At 31.9% G+C, this 26629-nt stretch overlaps 4 protein-coding genes across 4 annotated transcripts; 3 read left to right on the top strand and 1 right to left on the bottom strand.

Moving 5' to 3' along the window:
* Positions 1–2589: 2589 nt before the first annotated feature.
* LOC107898701 (protein JINGUBANG) lies at positions 2590–4407 on the bottom strand. Its single transcript, XM_016824224.2, has one exon. It carries the CDS (start codon positions 4294–4296, stop codon positions 2947–2949), a length of 1350 nt encoding a protein of 449 aa, XP_016679713.2. The 5' UTR covers positions 4297–4407; the 3' UTR covers positions 2590–2946.
* An 11707-nt stretch (positions 4408–16114) lies between these two features.
* LOC107898702 (cold-regulated 413 plasma membrane protein 2) lies at positions 16115–18805 on the top strand. Its single transcript, XM_016824225.2, has 5 exons — positions 16115–16194; positions 16274–16453; positions 17462–17569; positions 17651–17721; positions 18441–18805. Exons 2-5 carry the CDS (start codon positions 16287–16289, stop codon positions 18692–18694), a joined length of 600 nt encoding a protein of 199 aa, XP_016679714.1. The 5' UTR covers positions 16115–16194; positions 16274–16286; the 3' UTR covers positions 18695–18805.
* A 1256-nt stretch (positions 18806–20061) lies between these two features.
* Positions 20062–24637, top strand: LOC107898703 (mitochondrial import receptor subunit TOM6 homolog). The gene is made up of 3 exons (XM_016824226.2): positions 20062–20390; positions 21444–23273; positions 24413–24637. The coding sequence occupies exon 1, from the start codon at positions 20203–20205 to the stop codon at positions 20365–20367; it is 165 nt and encodes a 54-aa protein (XP_016679715.1). The 5' UTR covers positions 20062–20202; the 3' UTR covers positions 20368–20390; positions 21444–23273; positions 24413–24637.
* On the top strand, positions 23042–24637 carry LOC107898704 (mitochondrial import receptor subunit TOM6 homolog). The gene is made up of 2 exons (XM_016824227.2): positions 23042–23273; positions 24413–24637. The coding sequence occupies exon 1, from the start codon at positions 23085–23087 to the stop codon at positions 23247–23249; it is 165 nt and encodes a 54-aa protein (XP_016679716.1). The 5' UTR covers positions 23042–23084; the 3' UTR covers positions 23250–23273; positions 24413–24637.
* Positions 24638–26629: the final 1992 nt, after the last annotated feature.

The following is a 26629-nucleotide window of genomic DNA, read 5'->3' as shown; positions in this document are numbered from 1 at the left end:
AACTTGACAATCAAACCAGCTTTCTACCTAAAATTTTCAATTATGGATTTAAAGATGTAATCAATATTCTTGAAATATGATTGAATTGGTCAGTTAAACCAATTGCATTGAAAACTAATCAGCACATTAGTTCAAATAAAAGGGTTGGACAGATTGAATCTTGAAATCGGCAAAAACTGAAAACTAACTAGTTGAATAGGTTGAAGCGATTTAATATTTTTTATAAATATGATTTTTTTAATTATTTAATTATTGTTAGTCTAGTTGAATCAATTAAATTGATTGAATCGGGAACCAGTGGTCTGATCAATTTAATCTCAGTCTACTTATTATAACATTGTATGTGGCACTCTAAGATTGTAACAAGTTATCACCTGAAAATTTATATAATTTTTTTTAATTTTCAAATATCATGTAATCAAACTTTTATGTTCTTTTAAGTTTAGGGGCCAAAATAAATCTATTTGTTAAGTTCAGATGCCAAAATATATAAAACATATATATACCAAAGTGAACCTAACTGCCAAGTTCATGTTATATAATGCAAAGGCTATGAATTCTTAATTTTTAACAAAATAAAGGGATAAAATTTAGAATTAATCCGAAATATTTTGGTACTACTTGAATGGCTAATTAGAATAAGCTGGAAACCTTTGGGTCTAATATTTTATAATGGAAAGTATTGAATTGGAATTATATGTGTTTTACCCTAAAATTTTCTAATCTTAAACAAAAGTTTTGGAAGTAATAATTTTATTTATCCCAATATGCTATACATTCTTCTAAATGGAAGGATTGAATGGGTCATTTGTATGTTTTTGACTTCCAACTGATATGTTTTGTTTGTTTTTGGAGGAAAAAAAATAGTGTTGTTGTGGGCGTTTATCTTTAATGCAGTGCGTTTAGTTTTCTTTTTGTCTCATATTACAGTCCGTCACCACTGTTTTTACACTAATAACAGGTAAACGCACCGTCTATTCAAAGGAGCCTTATCAGTTTAAATTACAAACTACAACCTGATTAGCTCTATTCTAAACAAGTTATCTATAAATATTTGTAGTCTTTAGTAGAAAATTATTTTTGTTGGTTCTGACACTTATCGGTTAAATCGTTGACTTCAGAGCAGTAGTTCAACGATTATGTATTAAATTAACAAAACTAAGTCATTCATCAATGAGTCATTTGCTTAATGACAATGTTACGGTGTTAAGAACTTTGAAGTCTCAAGTTTGAGTGTGTTATTGAATTAGTTATGAAGTTATTATAATTAAACTAATTTCTCAATTTTCGTAAATTAAAAGAGAACACAAAATTATTTTAGTTTTTAATAAGATAAAAGGATGAAAATTAGAAGTCATAAAACTTTGGGTCTAAAAATTTCTAAATGGGAAGTATTGAATTGGTCATTATATGCTCCTTTTTCCTTCCTAAGATTCTTCTAAATGGAATGGATGATTGAATAGGTCATTTTTATGCTTTTTTGACTTCAGTGTTCCTTAATGAGAGACTACCATTACTTTTAAATTTTCAAAGCCTAGTCCAGGTGGCCTAATACGACTGAATCACTGTTAAAAAATAATTTATATAAATCCCATCTCAAATTTAAAATTTCCTTTGAAATCAAGTCTAAACTCGATCCGACCCAACTCATTAACTCTGCTATTTAATTGGTTTCGATTAGAGATGTTCATGGGCCGGGCCAGGTTTAGGCCGGGCCCAGAAAAAATTTTGGCCCGCTTCCTAGGCCCAGGCCCAGCCCAAAATATGGACCTAAAATTTTGTCCAGGCCTGACCCGGGAAAAAATTTTAAGCTCGAGTCCGGCCCGGCCTGTCCCATTTTTTAATAAACACCAAAAAATTATTTTAAAAATAAAAAAATAAAAAAAGCATTTTAAAAATATTTTAAAATTAAATAAATAAAAAATATATATATTTATTATATATTCGGGCCGAGCAAAAAAAGTGGTGCCTGAGGCCCGGCCTGTTTTCTAAACGGGCCTCATTTTTTTGCCCAAACCCATATTTTGGGCCTATATTTTTACCCGAATCCTCCCATATTTCGAGGGGACTATCAAGCCGGGCCGGACTGCCTGGCCCATGAACACCTCCAATTTGGATCTACATTGTGGCTTTATATCTTGCCTTCATGATAGATACAAAAATTAAGGCCCATTATTCCTTAGGGCAGCATAGGTTCATAGTTGATACTTCTATAACTCAAAGAACTTACCATCCATCTAAATTTCTCATCTTAATTGGGTAAACTTCACTTATAGTTACTAAATTATTAGTACATTTACGTTTTGGTCGTTCAACTTTAAAAAGTTATAAAATTATTATTAAATCATTCGAAAGTTTTCATTTAATTAATCAAGGCCCACTGTTAGTAAGAAAGATGATAATATGGTAAAATTTATGTTATCACGCGGTTTATGTTTTTCGAATAATTTGGTAATTAAATTGAAGTTCTTTTTTGTAGTTTAATGATTAAAATAGAATGTGAAAAAGTGTGACTCGAACCCAAACTACATCTGGAGTGGTGAACACCCTAAACATATTAAGTCTTCTATTGTTTGCAAATAGTAAAACTTTCAAAAAAAAAAAACTTTTTTTCAATATAATCAATTAAATACATTCAAACAATAATACAAAGATAGAACCCTTAACTTAAGGCAACATCCCACACACATTAAGGCTCCATTATTCATGCAAAAACATTGGATTTTACATTAATGGAAATCTCCCACGTTAAAAATTGAAATAAAAAAACAAATAAAATAAAAAGTCATTTACCAAATCAGAAAACATTGGAAAATCGAAAAATAACTTCTTTCACTTTTCTGACGTGGCATCATGGCATTGGTTAAAAGCATTTAGTTCTTAACACGTGGCACCGTCCATACCCGCCGAGATTGAATCAGTGTGGTCCATGAACGAAAGGACAGCTTAGTGGATATGGTAAGTTTCCTTAATCTCATTCATGGTCGGCGCGTGTTCAGACACGCGCCACACCTTGACGGACTTATCCAAGCTACCACTGTAGACAATCCATTTCCGGTTAGTCTCAGTCGACATCTGGTGATCTTCTTCAACGGCTAAGCATTTTAATGGACCGGTATGACCCGTTAAAACCGACAAGCAAGCATGAATACCGCCTTCTTCTCGCCTCCACACGCATATACTCTTATCAGCGGAGCCACTAAACACCAGTTTCCCCGCCGTAGCCATGCAGAGAACCGCCACTTTATGTCCCCTTAATACTCCGCCGTGAGCTAAACCACGGTTTGTGTGTTCCCAGAAATTCACCAATCCATCAGACGATCCACAATATAAAGTGTCCGATTCACGGCTGACGGCTAAGGCGGTGACGGCGTTTTCTTGCTTCAATAACTGTTGAACCATGGAATGTTTCGTTCCTTTCTCTTGTAATTCTCGATACCAAGACTTGACTGTCCCGTCGGCCGATCCGGTAAACACCAAGCCACTGAACCCATCCACCACGGAGTTTATCGCATCGTCATGAGCACCGTCGATGGATTCCATGCATTTAAAATCCGATATCCTCCAAACTTTCAGGGTTTTATCCCAAGACCCTGAATACAACAGCCCTTGTTCTTCATTCAAACTCAAACATGAAACTGCATCAAAATGTTTGATTCGAAGAACACTGCATTTCCTTCGAACTTCAACGTAGTTTTTAGGTTTAACAGAGCTTTTAATAACATGGCCAATAGCCGGGAAACTACCGAATTTTTTATAAACGGTAGGGTTCGTCGGTGAAGCCTTCCATGCACGGATTTTACCATCTTGATGACCGGTGAATACTCGATCACCCAGTATAATAATAGCTTTAACCAATCCACTTTTAGCTTTAAAACCCGAAAATTCCTTCAAATTCTTCCATACACGGATGTTTTTACTATCAGTTCCGGTATATAACATATCACCGGAAGCAGCCAATGAATAAATATGACCTTCTTCTTTTACGATAGACCCAATGAGTCCGTCTTGACCAAAATCGTTCTCCGATGGACATGGCTGATGATGTTGAAGATGCCATGAAGAAGGTTGGCTGTTCCATGGTGACATCATATAAGGAGAGACTTCACCGTCGCCGCTTGTTGTGGTGGAATACCTCGGACTAGACAATGAAGCATTGCTTTTCCGATTATGGAAGTCATCGTCGTCAGAAAACGACGGAGGTTCTGATTGTTGGAACAGAGTCCCCATATTTGGTCGGCTATGGAGACCGGTTTGCTGCTCCATAACCATGGTTCCACCTTCGTCGTTTCTCATTTTGATTTCCGGGAAAATTAAACAATGGAAAGGGAGAAAGAAAACTGAATTTTTTTAATAAGAATTTTCTGTATTTAAACGGTGAAATGATCGAAATTTTTAGTGTGTTTGATTTAGATTTTCTAGGAATTTGGGAAGACTATATATAGATGAGATTAAAATACTGTTAGGCAATGTGAGGCTCTGGGTTTTTGACACGTGGTAGGATGTGATGTCATCATTACGAATTGGGAATATTTTGATTTTCGAAATCGAATCCAACTCAATTTTTAATTTTTTTTTCAAAAATAATTTATGTACTTTTGAATATTTATTTTTATATTATAAAAAAATAAAATTTATTTTAAATTATAGGACAATATATTATTTTGTACCAAGTTGAGTTTCGTTGTTTAATTTGATACTGAAGTTTATCTCCTTTTTTACTGGATGGATTGCTTTCTTGATCTTGATAAATTGAGAAATAAAAAACGTTCATTTTATCAATTATTTGATAATTATTAGTCATAGTCTAAATATTTCGACCTTATTTCTAAGATAAAAATAAAGAATTGTTCAATAAAAAAGACTTTCTATGCGAAGAATTTCCCGTACCATCTAGGATATCTCCTTCTCTAAGATAATTATGGATAGGGATATCCCTTGGTGTATCAAAAAAATTCGTTTATCCATGTTGTAATGATAAAAAATTTAGCTCCGATGTTTAATTTGGTACCTAAGTTTACTTTTTCTCGATTAAATACCTATTTTTTTTGATAGAACACACATGTCAAACATTCATTAAGTCACATGATGTCTCTTAGTTTGAGTACCAAATTGAACATTAAAACCAAATATAAATACCAAATTGAAACAAAAAAGTCAATAATTTAATTGAACTTTGAAACCAAACTCGGATTATCGTAAAATAACATGAAATTAAAACCTAAAATAATTCAAAAAATTAACAAAATTGAATTGATTGACTTATTTAAAACCAACCTAACCTCGATTATCGTAAAAGGCAAATTGTGTTGGATATCAATAGTGCAATTTTTACAATGGTGGCAAACAAGAAAACAACTGAAAGCAACTGTTTTGACGATTGGTTTGCTTTTTAGTGTCTTTGGAAGTTGACACTCTTAGCTTCCATCACCATCCATATAAGTATACATTGATCGCTCTCTAGTATCTTCTATCACTAATCACCATCATTTTCATTTAATTATGGTTCTTATTGTACTTATAACATGTTTGATCAGTTAATGAGGAAGTGAACTAATAATGTTTATATGAAATGTATATTTTGGGGAAATTTTAAAATGTCGACCAGTCGAGTGAATCTTCGAACGGAGGTATTGTTCTCGAGGTTTTATCTTTCGACTCTGAAGAGAGTCCAATGAAGTTAATGGAGTCTAGCGTTCACCAAGGAAACATTTTTAGCATTTGGTGGATTAGGCACTCCCATCAAGCTCTATGAACCCCTTTAGACTTTTCTTAAAATAGAGAGACAAAACTAAAGGCTAAAATACCTTCTTCGTATTATAGCCTAATTGTGTTGCTTTGCAAACCACCCAATGTAGTCAATATTGTACCGACGGACGTATTATTTTTGTTTTGTTACTAGTATATACTAATATCAGTCTAATTTGGTGTATTGTTTTATGTCTATTGATATTTTTAAATATTTTTCACATATATTACATAACATTTAAATATATCTTAGCCACACACATATAAATATATGTTTATACTAGCATATTAAATTTAAAATTATTAATTCAATAACTTAATTAAATGATCATATTTTATTTTTAAATGTAATTATAAAAAATAAAATGGTAATGATGAACAATATTAAAAAATAGTTTAAAATATTAAACAAATCAATACTTGTCGGTTTCCATCAGTGTAGATCGAAACGCACCAATATGATCATTATTGATCAAAATTTTATACCAACGAAAACTAGAATTTATTGTTCTTGTTTACTGTAGGAACGAGATATTTCGGTCGATACGAACGGTACCATTACGAAATTGACTTCCTTGGAACCACCACCATAGCCTATTGAAACATTTTGTATAACTTAATTGTTATAACAATACTATATACCAAACCCTTGATTGAGGTAGTATCATAAGTTAACTGAGCACCAACCCAGTTGAGTAATGAATAAAATAAATATATTTTAACAAAGTAAATTATTATTATTAGATTATTGTATACCTACGATGTGGGTGAAAAAATTTATATGTAACAAATTTATAAAAAAAAGTTGAATTAAAAAACAAACGTGGATTCAGTTAAAATAGTAAAGCTGAGTTTATAAATACATTGAAGTCTCAAGTTTAAATCTCGGAATACACATGTTGTTCTATATAAAAATATAAAAAGACAATATTACCCTCAAATATTCATTTGGTTTTTATATATTTTTTACATAAATATTTTCACTCATATTATAACTTAATATATATTATAAATTCGAGTCTAACCTTACGTAAATATTATATATATAAATTATTTTTCAAATTTATTATGAATTTAAATTTCATCATTTTAGGTCTTATCCAAATTTAATTTAATTTAAATTTAAATATATTTGAAGATAAATTATATTTGACGAAAATATCTATTGCTTCCGCGAATATCATGATTGGTAGAGAAGAGGGATTCATCCAATAAACGAGCGACACGTGTAAAAGAAACTGCATCGTATTGTGTAATTTAACCTCCAATTTATCGAGTTTTTAAAAATTTTGGTTATGCTTTGTGTTTTGTGCCCATTGGCTTTGTGTACACGTGGTTGACATACGTCGCACCACGTAATGGCAGTTGGTGCTGAAATTAAAATGGGAGTTAGGGTAAGGGAGTTGTCATGGGCTCTTAATGGAACAAATGAAATGAAGCCACATTCGGCCAAATGGGGTCCACCCGTTTTTTACTTCAATTATTGCACCAAGTATATTTCTAACAAATTCATTGAAAATCTAAGTATTGTGTTAGTTCAATAAGCATTGGTATTGTTGTTAATATAAAAGGTTGTAGGTTTGAATGCGTAGAAGCGCATCATTCTTTTATTTAAGAGTTTGAAAGGAACTATGAGTAGTTCTAGATATTATATCGAAAAATAAGGATTAAGAATCTTGATGCTACATACAATATTTTTAAAATTGGACCCGTTGTAAGATCAATCAAGTTATGAATTTATCGGTTCAACCGATTTAATTAAATAAACCATAAAAACTTGGACCATTTCTCATATCAATTGACCTGATATTTTTTTCGAATTGGTACCTTGATTGATGCCCAATCCAACCATTTCGGCTCAAAAAATCATGGAATTTTGGCTAGTTTAATATTACTTTTGAAAAATATTGTGAAAAAATGATTTTTGAAAAGTTTGGTTTAAGATTTAAAAGTTCGGTTTAAAAATATGTATTTAAACAAAGTTCAAAGTTGTTAAAATTAAAATATTTCAGTAAAAATATATATATAAAATAATTTATTGTAACTCATTATTAATATTTTGATACATGAAATATAAATATTAAAATTTTTTTAATCATTAATATTAATTATTTATAAAATTTAACTCGAATCTATAAAATATATTTTAAATATTAAAATATAATACAAATCCAAATATATAATGTTATATATTTGAAATAAATTTCAATGGAAAAATAATTGTAAATCCAATATGGATATTACATAAAATATATTAGATAATAAATATATGCCAATATTAATGTACGTAGTAACATTGTTGGTGACCGACATAACATATGCCAATATTAAGGTGTGAATTTACAAGGAAAGGAAAAGATACAAGCAAAGGATACGTAGTAGTTATGTGCATGTTTATAGTCATGAACATAAAGTAAATGGTCGGCTTACCCTTGTATAGCATCTTAATTATTGTTTGGCCAGTATACAGTCTATTATTGCGGGAAATAACATGTTTAGTGTTAATCAAATGAAATGAAAAGGCAAGAGGTTTGTTGAATGGGGATTTAGTTTGGGTGTTCTTAGGCTTTGTAGGGAGCTTGATTGCTTGAAAAAGGTTTAATAGAATGGAAGAATCTTGTTGGATTGGGTTGCGTGTGTGATGATAGTTCGAAGATATTTTTGGAAGGATTCAACCTCTCCTCAACAAAAAGGGGCATTTTTTTGTTGAGGGGAAGTTGACTCCTTTTGTAGAAGTCGGAGTTGTTCTTCAGGAGCTGACGAATCCTTCAACAGGTTAATATTGTGCTTGGACGTAGTTTTGCTAGATTAATTAGTAGTGGATACTTAACAATACCATATAAGGGCATGGATTCAAATTCTACCAAATACAAATGCTCACATTTCCTCGATAGGTGGTCATGCGCCATGTATGGTTTGATCCGGTGAGGCGCTTCCTCCCTATTGAACCCGTCACTTCTTTATATAGACTTAAACATTCAGGCTCTCCACAGAGTCGAAAATAAAAAACAATACTAACCTATCAAAGTTCGTTGACTCTTAATATATATATATATATATCTTGGACACTTGGCTACTGTTTATAGTATATAGAAAGCTATTTGGTCGTAATTGTCTGCTATGCATCCAACAAATCTGCTAAATGAAGCAAGAAAATAAGTGAAATACGAGCAAGAAAGATGATGGCATGTGGCACTCAGTCACCTCATATCATTCCATTTGCATAAATATATTATATATATTTTGAAGTGTTTATAAGATGAAGAAATGGTAAGCAAAAAACAGACAGTATCAATAAGGATAATATACATAATTAGAAGTGCGATGGTCATCAATTTCTAATAACATATCCCCATACCCTGAACAAGATTTGCACAAACCCAAATGCATTTATATACTTATGATCTTTTACACGATTTGACTTTTTAGAAAAAGAATTCAGACTTAGCCCTTGTTTATCCGAATCACTTCCAATCCAGTTTGCTTTGGTTTCGGATCATTTTAGGTTTGGATGGTTTTAGTATAGGTAAATTCGGATTCAAGTTCAGATTATATCAGGTTGTGTCAAATTTAAGCTCTCTTAATTACAAATAAACACTGGAATAAAAGAAAAGAAACTTTACCCAACAAGTGTTTATGTACAAAGTTTGAATACAAGAAGAATAAAAATAAATAAATCATAAAATATATGCTCTTTGATCTTTGAAACTTGTCTTTTGTCTTCAGTGGAGTGTTATGAGACTCTAGTTGTTTAGGTTAGTTGAAGGTAGATTTTACTCGTTTTGGAGGATTAAATGTGTGAGTTATTATAGCCTTGCACATAGGGATGTCAAAATTCGAACCGTCTAATGAATTTCAAATTGTTTCGCTCTAAATGGAGTGGTTTTTTTTTTTTTTGAAAAGTGTATGCAGGGGCGGGACGAGGTGGAATTTTTTCTTTTGAAAAGTGCGTATGGAGCAGTTATAGTAATTACTTGCCTCACCCACCACCACTCCAATAAATGAAATTACTATTTTATCCCGATTTTGCCAAGGGAGCAACCCCATTTTTTTACCTTGAATTGGTCAAAATATGCAAAATTTCTTACTTTTCGTGGAGGATTAGATCCATTAACTAGGGGCCTAAGGTTGACTGATATTGCACAGGCCTTGACCTCCCAAAATGATTTTTTTTTCTATATAGTCCATTTAATTTTTAGAAAATTACAAGTTAACATAATAGTAAAATTATATTTTGGCCCTTCAAAATTTTTTATTCATTTCTAATCCCCTAAAACAATTTTATGACTTCACCTAAAGGTGTTCATGTGTCGGGTTGGGCCCAACCAAAATTTTAGGCCCTTTTGCTAGGCCTGGCTCGAAAAATAGGCTTAAAATTTTGTCCAAGCCCGACCTAGATAAAAATGTTAAAACTTGGACCCGGTCCAGCCCGCACATATTAATTTTTTATATAATTTTTTAAAAATATAATACATCAAAAATACTAAAAACATTAAAATAAATGTTTCCCAACAAATTGAAAATAATTTTTTAAAAAAAAATATGTATACTTAAATAACACTAAGATAGGTGCAAATAATTAACAAGCAAATGCCTCTAAAACAGTAACAAAATTAACAATAAAATAAGAGTTATACATTATCCAAATAATAACAATAAAATAGTAGCAATATAATAGTGAAATGGTAGCAAGATAGTGAAAAAAAACAAGAAGAAAATATCAACAAAAACAGTAAAAAAATAATTTTTCTTTTTTGCATATTCGGACCAAGTCCGGGCCAAAAAGACCTTACCCGAGGCCCATCCCATTTTTTAAACGGGGCTTATTTTTTTTGTCCAAAGCCATTTTCCGGATCTACATTTTTACCCAAATCCTCCCACTTTTCGGACGAGCTGAGTGGCCCAACCTATGGACGGTTCTACTTCACCCTTCAACCTTTTATCAAAGTTATGTAGCTGAAACTTCTCTTGAAGGTTCCTAGCCTTTTCATCCGTCATTAGTGGAAAGATAGACTTATCTTACATCATGTTTATATTACAAACATTCAATAATTCTCATAATAATACCATAAGCTAATGAATCAACCATTACAATCTAAAGAATGCATATTGCTACGTCACAATCTAAGAGAAAACCCATGTTTGATGATCATAGAGGGAGATTTTCTTTTTTGCTTGTCACTAAAGTAAGTGATGGATGAACCCTAATGGTTCGTTGATATCATTTTCAAACCTTAAAAGAGATCTCCATAATGGGTTTTATTGGGATGATTCAATCCTAGCCATAATTTGGCAATCAAGATCCTTTTGGAGTGATGGCTTAGTTTCAATGATTGTCACATTGCTCAACTTTTGAACAACTCCATGACATTACGTACTCACATATACTTTTTCTGCCATAGTTTTTTTCTCTCATTTGATGAAACATAGAGAAGAGGTGCAAAATTGTTTGGTGGTCAGCCAATCACTATTATTTGCTTTCCAAACTAGACAAATCATATATAGATATTATATATATATAGGCCAAAACATATTATATATAGGCCAAAACATATTATATATAGATAGATATTTAGAATTAAAGCAGGGACCTGATAAAAAAAATTAAAGTAGGTCGAATTATAATTTTTGGCTCTTTTACTATGCTCAAATTTGGGATTTAATCCAAGAGCGAATTTAAAAGTTCATTTAGGGGGCATAATTGAATAGTAAATTTTCGAGGGGTCAAAACATGATTTTATAATGTATTAATTTATCATTTCATCATTTTTGAAGGGAATAAACATAATTTTATCATTTTTGAAAGGAGACAAAATACAATTTTATCATACTTTAATTTTTAATTTAATCATTTTTATAAGGGACTTAAATAGAAAATTTCCATTTGGGGAGTCTGCGCCCCTCATATTCGCCCCTGGTTTAATCCTTGTTGATATAATTTGATTATTTTCAAATAATTAACACTGTTAATTATTTTAATTAAAATAGTACGTAAATACGAGAGTTAAATATCAAATTTGAGCGGACAAAAACAAAATTTGACGAATAAAGTATTACTACCCGTTCCATCATGTTTTCTTTGTTCTAGAAATAGACATTAATAATGAAAACATGAAAGAGACAAATCAACATTAAACAACACAAACTATCCCTACAATTCTTGCCACTCTTCACTAGTGCACTAACTTAGGTCCCATCCCAACAATTTTGCTTCAAATATTTTGTCTTCAAAAACCCATTCCACAGCTCTTTCGATATCTCTTGAGCAAATGAAAATAAAAATAAAAATGGGGTCCCAACATTGATCTATTATTGATCCACAGATGGAGAAGAAGAGATCCCTAATAACCCTAGCACCAATGGAAGCTCCACTTTTAGCTCTACAACTGTCTCTCTTTTGCAGCTTAATTATTGGACCATACTCTCTGATCTTCAAGGAATTGGAGCCATTGTTAGTGCTTTTACACATGGCTTGCTTCTCTTCTCAAACTTTAGAAACAAACAAAAATATTCAAGAATCATGGACTAATCAACACTTCATCCTCACAATCACAAATAAGAGGAAGATAATTTGCTTTGATTAATTTAGGGTTTCATATATCTTTTTCATGCATTATTAATGGTAATGGTGACTTTGGTTAAGTATAAACATTAAAACTATATATGAAATTTGATTCAATGTATAATGTTATATATGAATTTTGATTTTGTGTAATTTTATACATGAAATTTTGATTTGATTTAATTCAATTTTTAAAAATCATTAACCAAAAATTAATATGGAAAAATTGAGAATCGAACTGAGCCCAGCTAAATTGTGATGGATAATTAAAAAAATTCCAAAAATCCGACCAAACCAAACGATATAACCCCTACTAGTAACATCATCGAATTAACATTATTTTATGTTGATAAATTGTATACACAAATAATTGTATTAATTTAATATAAATATATATATATGCATTCGTTTATTTAAATGTGTACAAGTGAATTAAAATCAAAGTTTCATTTATACATATGAACCACAATTAAACTTCATTTGTATAACTGTACCAAATCAAAGTTTATGTATGATATTGCATATTAAACTAAAGTTAAGTATAAAGTTAGAGGGAACAAAGTTTTAAGTTTTTTCATTTAACTAAAGATTTAAAATGCTTAAATTTAATATTTAACATATTGGAGGTCCTTGAATAGCAATTCTACCATTTGGTAAGGGGCCAAGGCCCTTGCCAATCTCTGCTTGAATACTCAGGTTTGAGCCCCACAATGTGCAATTGTGATATAAAGGTCTCTATTATGACATTGTGTGTATGCTATATGTGGTTTTGTTTGATTCTTTTCGATTTAACTCGATTCTTCATCTGTTGTACTTTATACTAATTTGATTTTATATTGTAATTGGTTAAAAATATATTTGTATTCTACCTATAAATATACTATATTTGCAATAGTCAAACTTTCAAAAAATTATTTTGCACAAAAAAAAAAGAAGAAAACTTATTTGTTTTATATTTATTTTCTTTAGATGATAAGTCCTTGGGTTAATGGTATTAATTGAATTGCTAGGTTGATAGATATAATAATCATATCGTAATAATTTAATTAGAATATTTTAAAGTTTGAAAATCAATGTAAAATATAAAGGGTCGGTATTTGGTACATTGATAGCGTACTTTTTTTTATTTCACAAGCAGTATTAAAAAATTGTCATATGTCTTTTATCAAAGTTATTTAGTGTTTTAATATTTTACTATACCTCTATAGAGCACTTATCAATCTACTAAACTTACTTGTAAAGTCTAAAAACCTTACTAACGGTATACCATAAAATATAGTTTAAGGATGTCGGATGAATTAACCTAAAATAAGTCAAATTTTAATGGCTTTTAGTCCTAATAGATAGTCCATTCCCCTAATAAAAGGCCAAGTTTGAAACCTTAGACATCGGCCTTCTTCACCAAACTTGGAAAGCAAAGTGGCCCAAGAAACGAAGCCTCCATTAAAACAACAACCTCATGAACGTGGGGGCAGCTACATAGCATTGGGTTTGTTTGTGTGTCATCAATGAAAGCAAAGAGAGTAGGATATATAGAGAACCATCCATTTGTGCTTCCCCTGCAATGGAAACGAGGCTTATGGGCCTATACCTTGAAGTTTGTATACATAGTCAACAACATTTGAAGTTTGTATATATATTGTGTCAACACTCTTTGGTATGAACATAATACTTGCCAATCATACATCAATTTATTTATTGCTCTGATATGAAACTTTATATATACAAGGTTAAGAAACTGAATCTTTCTCTTCTCTTTTTACATCCATACACTCAACTACCTTCTTACTTCCTCCCGTACTCTTACCTTTTAAGGAATCAAAACCCCGACTACCCACAACCACCTATGACTCTTTGCCTTTTAAATGAACCGTCACGAACCACCATAATCTCAACCTTGTATAACACGGACAATATGCATGATGCTTTCCATTTGGCTGAGGTAGCATCTAAACTATTTTTGTGATTAAATTCCAGTGCTTTTCATGGTAAGTTTCCTTTATATATGCTTTTGACTTATGCCAAAGATCAATAGGAAGTAGGCCAGAATTGTTTTTGTTGTTTACTACCCTTCTTTCAACCCTTGATCATGTGCACTGTTGTTATTTGTGGCATCATCGTCCAGCTCCCTTTTCGTGCACAACACATTGTAGATACATATTGCCTTTTTTCATGTACTTGCACATTCTTTAAAATGGAGTTCAATAATATAGTCAACGTGAAGCAACCATGTCTCTTGATGCAAGTAGTTTCTCTTTGAAGTTTTAACATTCACCTTACATTAATTTTTAATTTTTACCATAAGATTATGTTATCAAGCACACTTGGGTATGGTGGTTAGGTATGTACCATTTTCATGTAGAGAAATTATATTTTAAAAGGGTTAATCTTAAATTAGTCTTCATGTATTATAAAATGGACATGAAAGATATACTGGTCATATAAAAAAAACAACTATTTATCTCTATAGGTTTTTATCTACTTTCTTCTATATCTGTTTATAGGCTCCCTTAAAATTTGAGTAAAAATATTGGGCTCGAAAAATAGATTTGAACAAAAAAAAATGACCATTTAAAATATGAGCTAAGCTCGGGTTTGAACATTTAAGATTAAAGCCTAGCCAAACTAATCTATTTTTAAGTTTTTGATAACTAGGGTAGGGATGGGGTTGCTAATGATTAAACTCAAACTTTCATGTCACAACGCAAATGCTTTTGTCACTAGATCAAGAGGTTGTTGACAGTTTGTAATGTTTTATATTATTTAAAATTTATATATTATAGAATTTATAACATATAAAAATTAAATCTATAGTAATATATAACATTACTATAATCTAAACTTTAAAAAAATGTTAATATGACTATATAGAATTTTAATAAATAAAAATATATAAAATTATTATATATTCAATTAAAAATAATATAAATACTTTTTTAAATAAAAAATGTAGACCTGCTTAAAATGAGTTTAGGTAAAATTTTAGATTTATATTTCAGGTTGAGTTGACTTGGACAATAATATCATACTTAAGACACACCTCTCTAGCAAGGTCTCTCGTGCTTTCAATAGAGTGCCACCCACCTTTGCTTAACTTTCAATAGCTTACGCTTTGATGAACGCTAATCTCGATGCTTCATATCTAAATTGCCTAGTTGTTATCATTCTCATTGTCGTAACCCCTCCATCAATGGTTCCGACAGACTCCACGATGATATTTGCTATTGTTTTTTAAATCAAATTGGTTGATCAAATCGAAAACTAGTTGAAGTATTAATTCGAAATAAGAGATTGAATCAATTGATCGATTAAACTGATTTTATATATATTTTATTTTTTTAATAATTTATTTAATTAAATTGGACAAATCAATTAAACCGATGTCCTAAAAACTGATGATCACCCTAATTCTTAAAACCTTGGTGCTGGCCCTCTTTCGGACTTTGCCATGGTTTCGACTCCCTGTTGGTGGCAGACTTACCAACGGTGGGTACAACAGCCTCTGTTTTCTTGGACGGCCCTAATCACTCTCTCACTTTCTTCCGTCGTTCACGACGGTGACCGGTGGATAAGGGAGGCTAGGATTTGTCCTCTCATTGGATAGGGATTTGGGCGTGGCTTAAGCTCTTATTCCTTGTTTTTTTTTCCCTGAGCTTTTTTGGGTCTTTGCTTATACTCTTTCCACGTGTAATAAATCTATATATTAAAAAAAGTACAATAGTCCAAAAAAAATCCAAAGTCACCATTTCTCTCCACGTGGCACCTAATTTTACTAAAATTACCTAAATACTTTCCCTCATAACACTTGTATGCTTTGCATTGGTCACCACTTTGCAGGCTTTCCATTTGTCAACTCTTTGTCGTCTCCATACCCATTATAACTTGTAAGCTTCGCTTCTTCGTTTTTTTATTATCCAATTTCCTTTCTTTTGTAAATCACTGAAACTATTTGTCAATCAATAGTGATTGGAAAAAGATGAGTTACTTGGCAATGAGGACTAAGCAAGAAGCAACTTATCAGCTCAGTTCTGATTACAAAGAGCTAGTCTTTGCTGCTAAAAAGCTTGCAAATCATGCCATCAAATTGGGTTCTTTGGGGTTTGGGGTTTCATTTCTTGAATGGATCGCTTCTTTTGCTGCCATGTATGCCCACTTTCTCTTTTTATCTCTTTCTTTTGTTCATAACTTTATTCCCAGATTTTTCTCTATGCTTAATTAAATCCTAAGATATATGGTAGTTTTCTGCTGTTAGATTGAATATAATAGTTCATGAGTTTTGGTATGAATTAAAGGATTATACAGATTTAACAGTTTGATACTCTGTAATACTCTGTTGTTTTTTACTCTGATGAATTTGAGTTTAAAATTTTTTGAATTTGTTTTGGATTCAATTTGTTTTAGATTAGGTTATTCGGATTTGAGGTTTGGATTTTTCGAGTCGAGTTTTACAAGTTTCGGATCAATTTGAGTTGCGGTTATTTCAAGTTTAAGTCATTTGCGGATTTAGGTTCTAGCTGGATTGTTTTGGGTCAGGTTAGTTTCAAGTTCGGTCAATTTGGGTTTGAATTAATTCAATTTAGGTTGACTTTTTAGGATAAGTCGAGTTGGTTGGAGCTTGAGTTTCGAGTTCACATTGTTTTAGATTAGAGTTATTCGGTATTGAGCGAAGCTAGAAAATATTTTGTGGAAGCCAAAATCAAGTTTATATTTTTATTAGAACTAAAATATAATTTTACGATTTTAGTAATTTATATATTTATAGTTTTTAAAGGATAAATTTTAAATTTATCATTTTTGGGTAAGAATATAATTCTACCATTTACTAAATTAAAATTTTGTAAAATTTAAAGGTTTAAAAGTGAAATTTTACATTTTAAGAGGGTCAGGGCCCTTGCCATCTCCTGTCCCGAATGTTACAAGTTCGTATCATTTTATGTTTAGGTCGTTTAAGGTTTTAGATTTGATCATTTCAGGCTGCAATTATTTTGCCTTTGCATAGTTTCAAGTTTCGTCCGTTTGGGTGTGAATTAATTCATATTCAGATTGACTTTTAAAAATCAAATCGAGTTAAGTCGAGTTTGTCCGATCTTTTTCTCAATTGGTTAAGGAATTCTAATGGTTTACTATGCTCTTCCTTGTGGTTTAATGCAGTTACTTATTAATCTTGGACCGAACACATTGGAAAACAAATATCCTTACAACACTATTAATCCCATATATTTTCTTGAGTCTTCCTGGGATACTCTTCAGCGCCTTCAGGTAAAACAAATCCATGTTTTGAGCAAAAACACGATTCATTCTTGTACCTCAAGTGTTAATGAACCATTTTGGTCGTTGCAGGGGAGACATTGGAAAATGGATTGCTTTTGTTGCAGTTGTTTTGCGCTTGTTCTTCCCTAGACGTTTCCCGGGTACATATAATGCTTGTTTCACTATATCGATGTCTTCCTCGATGACGGATCTGGCTCGAATATAAGTTTCGGGAGGATATGGAAGATTAAGTTCAAAGGGTCGAATATCCCTGTGAGCTTCGAGAGAGTTGGAGCTTACGCTTCTAGACACGCTCCTATGTTTAAGTTAGACTTGATCATGGGTCGAGTTACCCGTCCAAACCCGAAAATTCACCCCGAAAAATAAGAGGTTTTGAGGAAAAATATAAGATAAAAAATGAGTTTAAATAAAAAATAAGGTCTATTACCTAAACGAGTCTGGCTTTGAGTAAATAGGAATATGTAGACAATAGTAAAAAGGCCAAAGTGAGAATTTTACTACAATACAGAGACCAAACAAAAAGTATAGATGGCTAGAACTGAGAGCCAAGGGCAAAGGCAAAGAAGTAGCAGTGGATTTGTCAGTCTCTTAAATTTTTATAAAATTACATATTAGTACTATAGTAAAATTGCGTTTTAATCCCAAAAATTTATGATTCATATCTTGTCCTTCCTAAACCAATTTTTTAGCTTCGCTCCTGATGAGAGCCGAACTTATACCTAGCATTTGGCCCTACCAGTGCATTGGTCTACTTGATCTACTTAGTTACTAGTTTGTTAGCTCTGTATCCTCGGTTGCTCGAGGTACTTGTTGGCCACATTGTCTTGTTTTGATAATTAGCTGACCACCTTTGGTGCAGATTGGTTGGAATTACCAGCAGCATTGGTTCTTCTAATAGTGGTTGCTCCTAGCTTATTCTCAAGCACATTAAGAAGCAGTTTGGTTGGGGTAATAATATGCCTTGCCATTGCTTGTTACTTACTTCAACAACATGTCAGGGCGTCAGGTGGGTTCAGAAATTCATTCACAAAGGCACATGGAATATCAAACACAGTTGGGATTATTCTTCTTTTGGTCTATCCTGCTTGGGCTTTGCTTCTTGAAATCCTGTAGGTTCTGTATTTTTTATTGCATTTTTTTCCTTGTATATTATTACAATTATAGTTTAATGTATTGGTTCTTGTATTGACACATTTTAGAAATAAATGTTTTTTTTCCCATTTAGTGAACTTGGTATGTTTACTATTCAAGTATTTTAGGGTAAACAATATGGTTTTTTTTTTGTCACCTAACTGTAAAAAGTTACAAATTGATTATCCAGCTATTCGGTTTTTTCTTTTTTGGTCACTAATAGTTAAATGGTTGACAGGAAGATGACGTTACATCTTTTAAAATTGATATAATAACAATTTTAACCCTCAACATTTATATATTGTGTCAATTTAGTCTTGTTCTAAACGAAATTACCCCTCAATGCTTCCACATTGAGTAATTTGTTTTTTCTTTGTTGGGTTTGGCTCCACTCCATTATTTTTTTCATTCATTAATATCTAAGGTATGTTGAATAAAAATTTACAAATTAATTTTTACATTTAATAGATGAGTCCTATCTGGATCCTACACATATGAATGGTGATGATCATCATAAAGGATATTAATGGATGAAAAAATAATGGAGTAGATCTTAACCTTTTTTAGTGATTCTTTCATCTAAAAAGCTAAAAAAAAAGTTTGTCAACTGAATTTAATTGAAATATACCAAAAATAGAAGCATTAAAAATCCAAGATAATAATTTTCATCTTTTCTCATTTAAAGCAAAATTGTAAAAAAAAGAAGAAGAAGAAGAAGAAAAAGAAAAAGACCAAATTATACAATGTATAAATATTGAGGATCATTTTTTTTTGGAATCAAGACTAAATTGACACAATATATACATGTTGAAGGTTAAAGTCATTATTATGCCAATATTAGAAGCTTTCAAGTTATCTACTAGTAATTTAACTCCTGGTGATAAAAAAAAATTCAAATAGTTGGATAACTATTTTGTAACTTTTTATAGTTGGATGACTAAAAAAGGTATTTACTAATAGTTGGGTGATTACTAGTATAACTTACCCTAAATTTTATGTCAAAAACTTAAAACTAAATTATTAAATTTTGGGAGGAATTAAAAATGAATTTGTACCATAATGGAATGGATGGGTTAGTTTTGGATCGAATTAATTTGGTTTTTAAAATTATTGGATTAATTATGGATTTGAATTATTTTGAGTTTGAGTATATCGGTTTGGGTTAATTAAATTTGAATATTATTAACAGCACTGATAGCAATGCAACTAGTGCGATTCGAATTAAAGCCACACTTAAAATTGTGAACAGCCTAACTATCAGACCAACACGAGAATTATAATTTTTAATAATTTATTGAAGTGGTTAGGTTTAGATAAGGTTGGTTATGATAATAAACTAACAAATTTAGATAATTTAAAAGAGGTACGTGCATATTTCTTCCTCTCGGTAGCGCTAAAATCCCCAATACATCTAGGGTTTTAGCCCCTCTCTCCGTCGACCAAGACTCTAATCTACAGTACACTACACACAGAATCAAATAGAAGCAACGATGTTCCCAGGCATGTTTATGCGCAAACCAGATAAGGCGGCGGCCTTGAAGCAGTTGAAGGTCCACGTAGCTATGTTTGGAGTGTGGGTAGCTGTGGTTCGTGTCACTCCTTACATTCTGCATTACCTCTCTGATGAAAAAGAAGAGCTCAAGATTGAGTTCTAGAGGCCACCTCTCATTCTTTTCAGGTGATTTAAGAAAAGGGCAAATTTTGGGGATTGGGTATTGTTTGCTATGTGGGTTTTTACATATATGAATTATTTTTGCAAGTATTTGTATGTTCAAGACATGTTTAGGGAGATAATCTGAGTGATGCAATGGAAGAAGAGGTTTTGGATGTGGTTAATTTGATGTAATTGAAAGTTCTCCAAATAGTTATACTCAAGAAGGCAATGTAATTGGAAAGGAATTCTGGGTGATGGATTAGAAATTAAGACTTAAATAAAGAAAGAAAGAAAGAAAGAAAGAAAGAAAGAAAGAAAGGGGAAAAAAAGGACTAATAGAATAATGGCATTTTCTTTGTCCATAGGAAGCTGGACTCTGATAGTTGATTTCCTTGAGTTTTACGACTAGTGTCTTGTTACTAGTAGATTGTGTTATAATAGCTATGAAAGCCATTCTTCCTATACATCTGCCTAAGTGTGCTTTAGTGCCTTCCCCTTTGCCAAATGGTATGACGGCTGGTTTTTAGATTTTTCTTGGTTTCTTTTGTTCTAAATGATCCCATTATCAAAATTAGTTGCTTTGTCTCTTGTTGCCTTTTCCTCTAGGAATTACCTAATGTGCTATTCTTTGTTTATGATGTCATGTTAGTATTAATGACAACTTTATGGTGGCAATTAAAGTAGAATACTGTTTTTTTCTTTTTACTGTGATCCTTGCTTAAGATAATCAGTCAATTGATGCCTTTAATTTGAATTTAGTGGTTGGGAAGACATTTTGCTCCATTCAGTAACTATGTGAATCATTCAATAGCACACTTTTGTATAAACATAAGGGTAAGGGTTGTCTAGGGATTGAATCTAGGACTGATGTCAAATGAAGACTTAAACACACGTCTTTTACCACTCCACCTGTAGTTCAGTCGATATTTAGTAGCCACGATTGAGTCATCTTTTAGACAATGAATCATTGTTAAAGTCGTTATTTTAGCCCTTAGTGCGTGTCCTGCATTCACTTTACTAGCAATTTTGTTTTGTATTGTTTGTTTGTTGCTGATTTTTCCTCTTCACATGGTGCAGTGGATTGACAAGGAGAAAACTGGAGAATGAAAAGAATTTGCAAGTTCCAGGTTCCTTTTTCGCTTTAGTATGAAGCTGATGTGTAATCACATTAGGTTGTTTATGTACTTGCTTTGGTCATGCTTGTTAGTCTTTTCATTGAAATGAAACTAGTCATATCTAGTTAAATATGCATTTTACTGGTTCTGTTGGTATTTGGATTTTGAGAGTGATAGCACTGGATATTGCAGTGATGTCCAGATTTTCACATGCTGAGGTCTAACAGCCTAAGATCAACACTTTTCTGAATATATGGCTATCTTTTTGTTGGAATGAAAGTATTCTTCATGTGTATTTTATGATCTACAACACTAAACTTTTTGGGATTTGTGGTTGCCTCTACTAATAATCTCATTTCTAAGGAGAGAACTCAAACTTGACTTCTGTCCCTAGAGTGTTGTGTCTTACCATTACAGTTTATTTTCAGATACTTAAAAAGTTGCATGTACTTAAAAAGAGCCTCCAAAAATGGTCTTACCGTTATGCCTATGCTAGAGTCTAAGCCCATAGACTAGCTTGAAATATGAGAGCTTTGGACAGTCGTATGAGACTAGAAAAATGAACTTGGACAAAAAAAATTAAGTCAGTTTAAAATATGAGCTCATCTTAAGCTCCAACACTCAAAGCTTAAGCACGGCATATTTTGTTTTCTACTTTATAATATATATTATGTAATTCATATAAAATAAAATATACAAGGCTACGATGCAAATTTTAATAAATATGGGTGAGTTTAAAATGAGTTTGAATTAGTTATTTATAGAAATATAAATGGATTTTTTAGATAAAATTTGAGATTTATATTTTAAATGAAATTAGATTTGAATATGCATAAAAAGTATTAATATTATACATGGGCCATATTCACAAGCAGGAATGCATTATTTTAGGATATGAAGGTTTAAATCATAAAATGTTTTATCTATTTTTCTTAAATTGTTAATTAGAGCTTATTATTATTATTATTATAAGTGGCTTCAATTTATCTCAAAAAGTTAACCATTGTTATTTTTTTAATCAATTTTTAACTAAAAAGATAAAAAAAATTAAATATTGTTTCACATTTCTAAAGTTCTCATACAAGAACTTTGATAGGAAAATTTAAGAATATGTCAAAAAATATATTCAAATCCAATTTCTGACTACAAAACTTAGGGGTAAAATATCAAAAAAAATCACTTTTTTTTTAATTTATCGAAATGGGCCCGGTATTTTATTATTTATCGGAATGGGCCCTTTTTCCTTAAATCACGTCCACATCAGCACGAAGTCAGAGAATGTGTCAGCAAATCGCGTCCACGTTAGCGTGCTTTGCTGATGTGGACATAAATAGCTTTATTTCTCAATTTAAAAATTAATAAAAATATTTTAAATTTAATATAAAATTATTTTTTATAACTTTTTAATTTTCGCACAATAGATGGGGTCAGTCCAATCCGACCCTAGGTTTAAAAAACTAAACCCAAGCCCATGAACACCTGAGGTACACATTTCTTCCTCTTTGTAGCACTAAAACCCCAACAATATCTAGGGTTTTAGCCTCCCTCTCCGTTGACGCAGACTCCATTCTACAGCGCACACAAAAATCAAAGAGAAGCAACGATGTTCCCAGGCATGTTTATGCCCAAACCAGACAAGGCGGCCGCCTTGAAGCAGTTGAAAGCACACGTAGCCATGTTTGGGGTGTGGGTAGCTGTTGTTCGCGTTACTCCTTACATTCTTCATTACCTCTCTGATGAAAAAGAAGAGCTCAAGATTGAGTTCTAGAGGCCATCTCTCATTCTTTTTCAGGTAAGTTAAAAGACTTCAACTTTATCTAAGTCTATATCTTTATCAAGACTTGTTCTCCTGTCAAAAGAGCCAATTTTGGGGTCTGGGTATTGTTTGCTATGTGGGTTTTTTACAGATATGAATTAGTATATTTGTATGCGCAAGACATGTTTAGGGAGATAATCTGAGTGATGCAATGGAAGGAGAGGTTTTGGATGCAGTTAATTTGATGTAATTGAAAGTTCTCCAAATAGTCATACTCAGGAAGGCAATGTAATTGAAAGGAATTTTCGGTGATGGGTTAGAAATTAAGACTTAAAGAAAGAAAGAAAGAACTGATAGAATAAAGGCATATTCTTTGTCCTTAGGCAGCTGGACTCTGATTGCCTTCCAAAGGGCACTTTTAATTTTCTGAATGTTATTTTGAGTAGATTCATTGGTTTGGGATGATGTCTTCTATTACAACATTATTTTGGGGGTACGCCAATCCGGTTGATTTCCTTAAGCTTTACTTTTACTGTCTTGTTATTTGTAGGTCGCGTTTTAATAGCTATGAAAGTCACTCTTCCTATCCATTTATTTGCCGCCTTAGTGCCTTTCCCCTTGCCAAATAGTATGATAGCTGGTTATTTTTCTAAACTTGCATAGCTGTAAACGAATCACATATCATGTCTAAGTTGTTTTTAGATTTTTCTTTGTTTCTTTTGTTCTAAATGATTCCATTATCAAAATTAGTTGCTTTGTCTTCAGTTGCCTTTTCCTCAAGGAATTACTTAACATCATGCTATTTTCTGTTTGTGATTCCATGCTAGTATTAATGACTGCTTATATGCCTTTAATTTGAATTTAGTGGTTGGGAAGATAAACTGCTTCATCTGGTAACTATGTGAATCATTTCGTAGCACACTTTTTCTTTAAGTAAGGGTAAGGGTTGTCCAGGGACCAAACCTAGGACTGGTCAAATGAAGACTTAAACACAAGTCTTTTGCCATTCCACAGTGGTTCAGTCTATATTTAATAGCCACAGTTGAGTTATCTTTGAGATGATGGATCATTGATAAAGTCATTATTTTAGTCCTTAGCGTGTGTCCTTCTTTCACTTTACTAGCAATTTTGTTTTGTATTGTTTGTTGCTGATTTTGCCTCCTTACATGTTGCAGTTGATCGACAAGAAGAGAAAGGGATTGGAACGAAAAGAGTTTGCAAGTTCCAGGTTCCTTTTTCTGAAGTTGATGCGTAATCATATTAGGTTGTTTATGTGCTTGCTTGTTAGTCCCTTTATTGGAATAAAACTAGTCATGTAATTGAATATGCATTCTTCTGGTTATATGTTGGAATTTGGAATTTGGATTTGGAGAGTTATATCACTGGTTCTTTCGGGTTCATTGAACACATTCTCTGAATACAAGGCTATTTTTTTGTTGGACTGTAGGTAATCTCCGTCCATTTTATATTCCATGAGACTAAACCTTTTAAAGTTCGTGACTGCCCTTCCTAAGACTTGTTAGTTATATGACTATTTTCAAATATTCAAAAAGTATGGTTAAGTTCTTTCATATGCTTAAAAAGAGCCTCTAAAAGTAGGCTTACCGGTATGCCTAACAAGGGAGATGTCTTGTTTTCTTCAAGGAGGAGGGACGATGACATCATTTTCCACTAATTAAGGAGTCAATAAAGCTATTTTAACCTTCAAACTACATTATTTTAGGACAAGACGGTTAACTAGTTAGAAAAGCAATGGTATCAAATACAATAATTAATAAAAAGACTTGAAAGAACCTTTGCCTGTTGACCCTATCGTTGACCACATCTATCCTCGCTTTATTTAGCAGCCACAAATCACATATTTAATGCATTTCTAGAATTTTATAATATAAAAACAAATTCAACTTTTTGTTGCTAAAAAAATGTAAGATACTATTGGTCTTAGAGCATCTTTGCCATTGGTTTTTGTTTTCTATATAAAGCTCAATGCCACATCCTTTTCCTCCATTCCAGTCTTAACCCCAATTTCTTATCTTCAAAGCTCTGTTTTATTCTCTTGAAAAAGGATGGGTATTTGTGCTTCTTCTCAATACTCGATGAAAAAGGTCGGAACCTTGAGGTGGCCGCACCCGACGACCAAAATCATACATCCAGATGGAAAGCTTCAAGAGCTGAGGCAACCAGTTAAAGCCAGCCTTATTCTCTCTCAGAATCCGAGCTGTTTCCTTTGCAACTCAGAGTTAATGTACATAAACTCGCCATTGCCTCATGTGCCCGGAGATGAACTACTCCAACTGGATCAGATTTATTTCCCCCTGCCACTGTCTAAATCTGAAGCTACACTTTCTCTTCAAGAATTGTGTTCACTTGCCATTAAGGCTAGTGAATATATATCTCTTTTGAACAGAGCTTACTCTTCACAAAAAATTTCACCATTCTCATACAAAAGAAGTTGTGAAGTTGGTACTGGGTTCAAATACCCTGTGAGGTCAGGCAACCGAAATGTTGTGTTCTAGACCCTAGAAATATTTTTTAAATTTTCTCACAAGCCATTGTTTCATGCTAGCTAGAGTCTTTGTTTAAAGCTTTGGAAATGGAAGAGAAGATTATATTAAAAATTGGGATAAATCTCAAAATTATACATGAATTTTGATTTAATGTGCAATTTGTATACATGAATTTTAATTTGGTGCAATCATACACGCGAAAGTCTAATTACAATTCAAATGTATATTTAAAATTTTAATTTTGATTCAATCATACACGTTTAAAGAAATAAGTACATCAATTTATTTTTATATTAGATAAATATAATTATTTATCTGTTATACATAAACATAAAATGATGTTATATCAGTAATTGTGTTAATAATTTACAAAAATTGGATCAAATTAAAATTTGATGTATAAAAATTGCACAAAATCAAAGGTGATATATATATGGTTGCACATAAAACCATGGTGCCACAATTTATTTTTTATATAGAGGGTCAATTTTACATGGAGTCCTTGAACTAGAATTCAACTTCTAAATTGGTTCCAAACTTCAAAAAATATTGATAAAATATACAATATCATTAAAATTTTAGAGGATTATTATTTTTTAAACATTTTGTATACAAGATAGATATTGAATTTGATTTACATTTTTTAACAATTCTCCATGTCAGATCCAACATGGCATTTGATGCCTTAGTTTATGATTTTTGGAATCGGATCGGTGATTGAACTAGTAAGATCATTGATATTTGGTTTAACTATCAATTCGATTTCAATTAAATAAATATTAAAAACCGTTTCTTTGTTCTGGTGTATGCCGGTTGATTCGTAGTCCAATCCAGTGGAACAACCATGCCTAAGTTAAAAGGAAAGATCTATTTGATCAATAGTTA

Source organism: Gossypium hirsutum, chromosome D04 (assembly GCF_007990345.1).
Source record: "Gossypium hirsutum isolate 1008001.06 chromosome D04, Gossypium_hirsutum_v2.1, whole genome shotgun sequence".
NCBI lineage: Eukaryota > Viridiplantae > Streptophyta > Magnoliopsida > Malvales > Malvaceae > Gossypium > Gossypium hirsutum.
The sequence above is the reverse complement of the archived record's forward strand: the minus strand, read 5'-3'. Positions and strand labels throughout refer to the sequence as shown.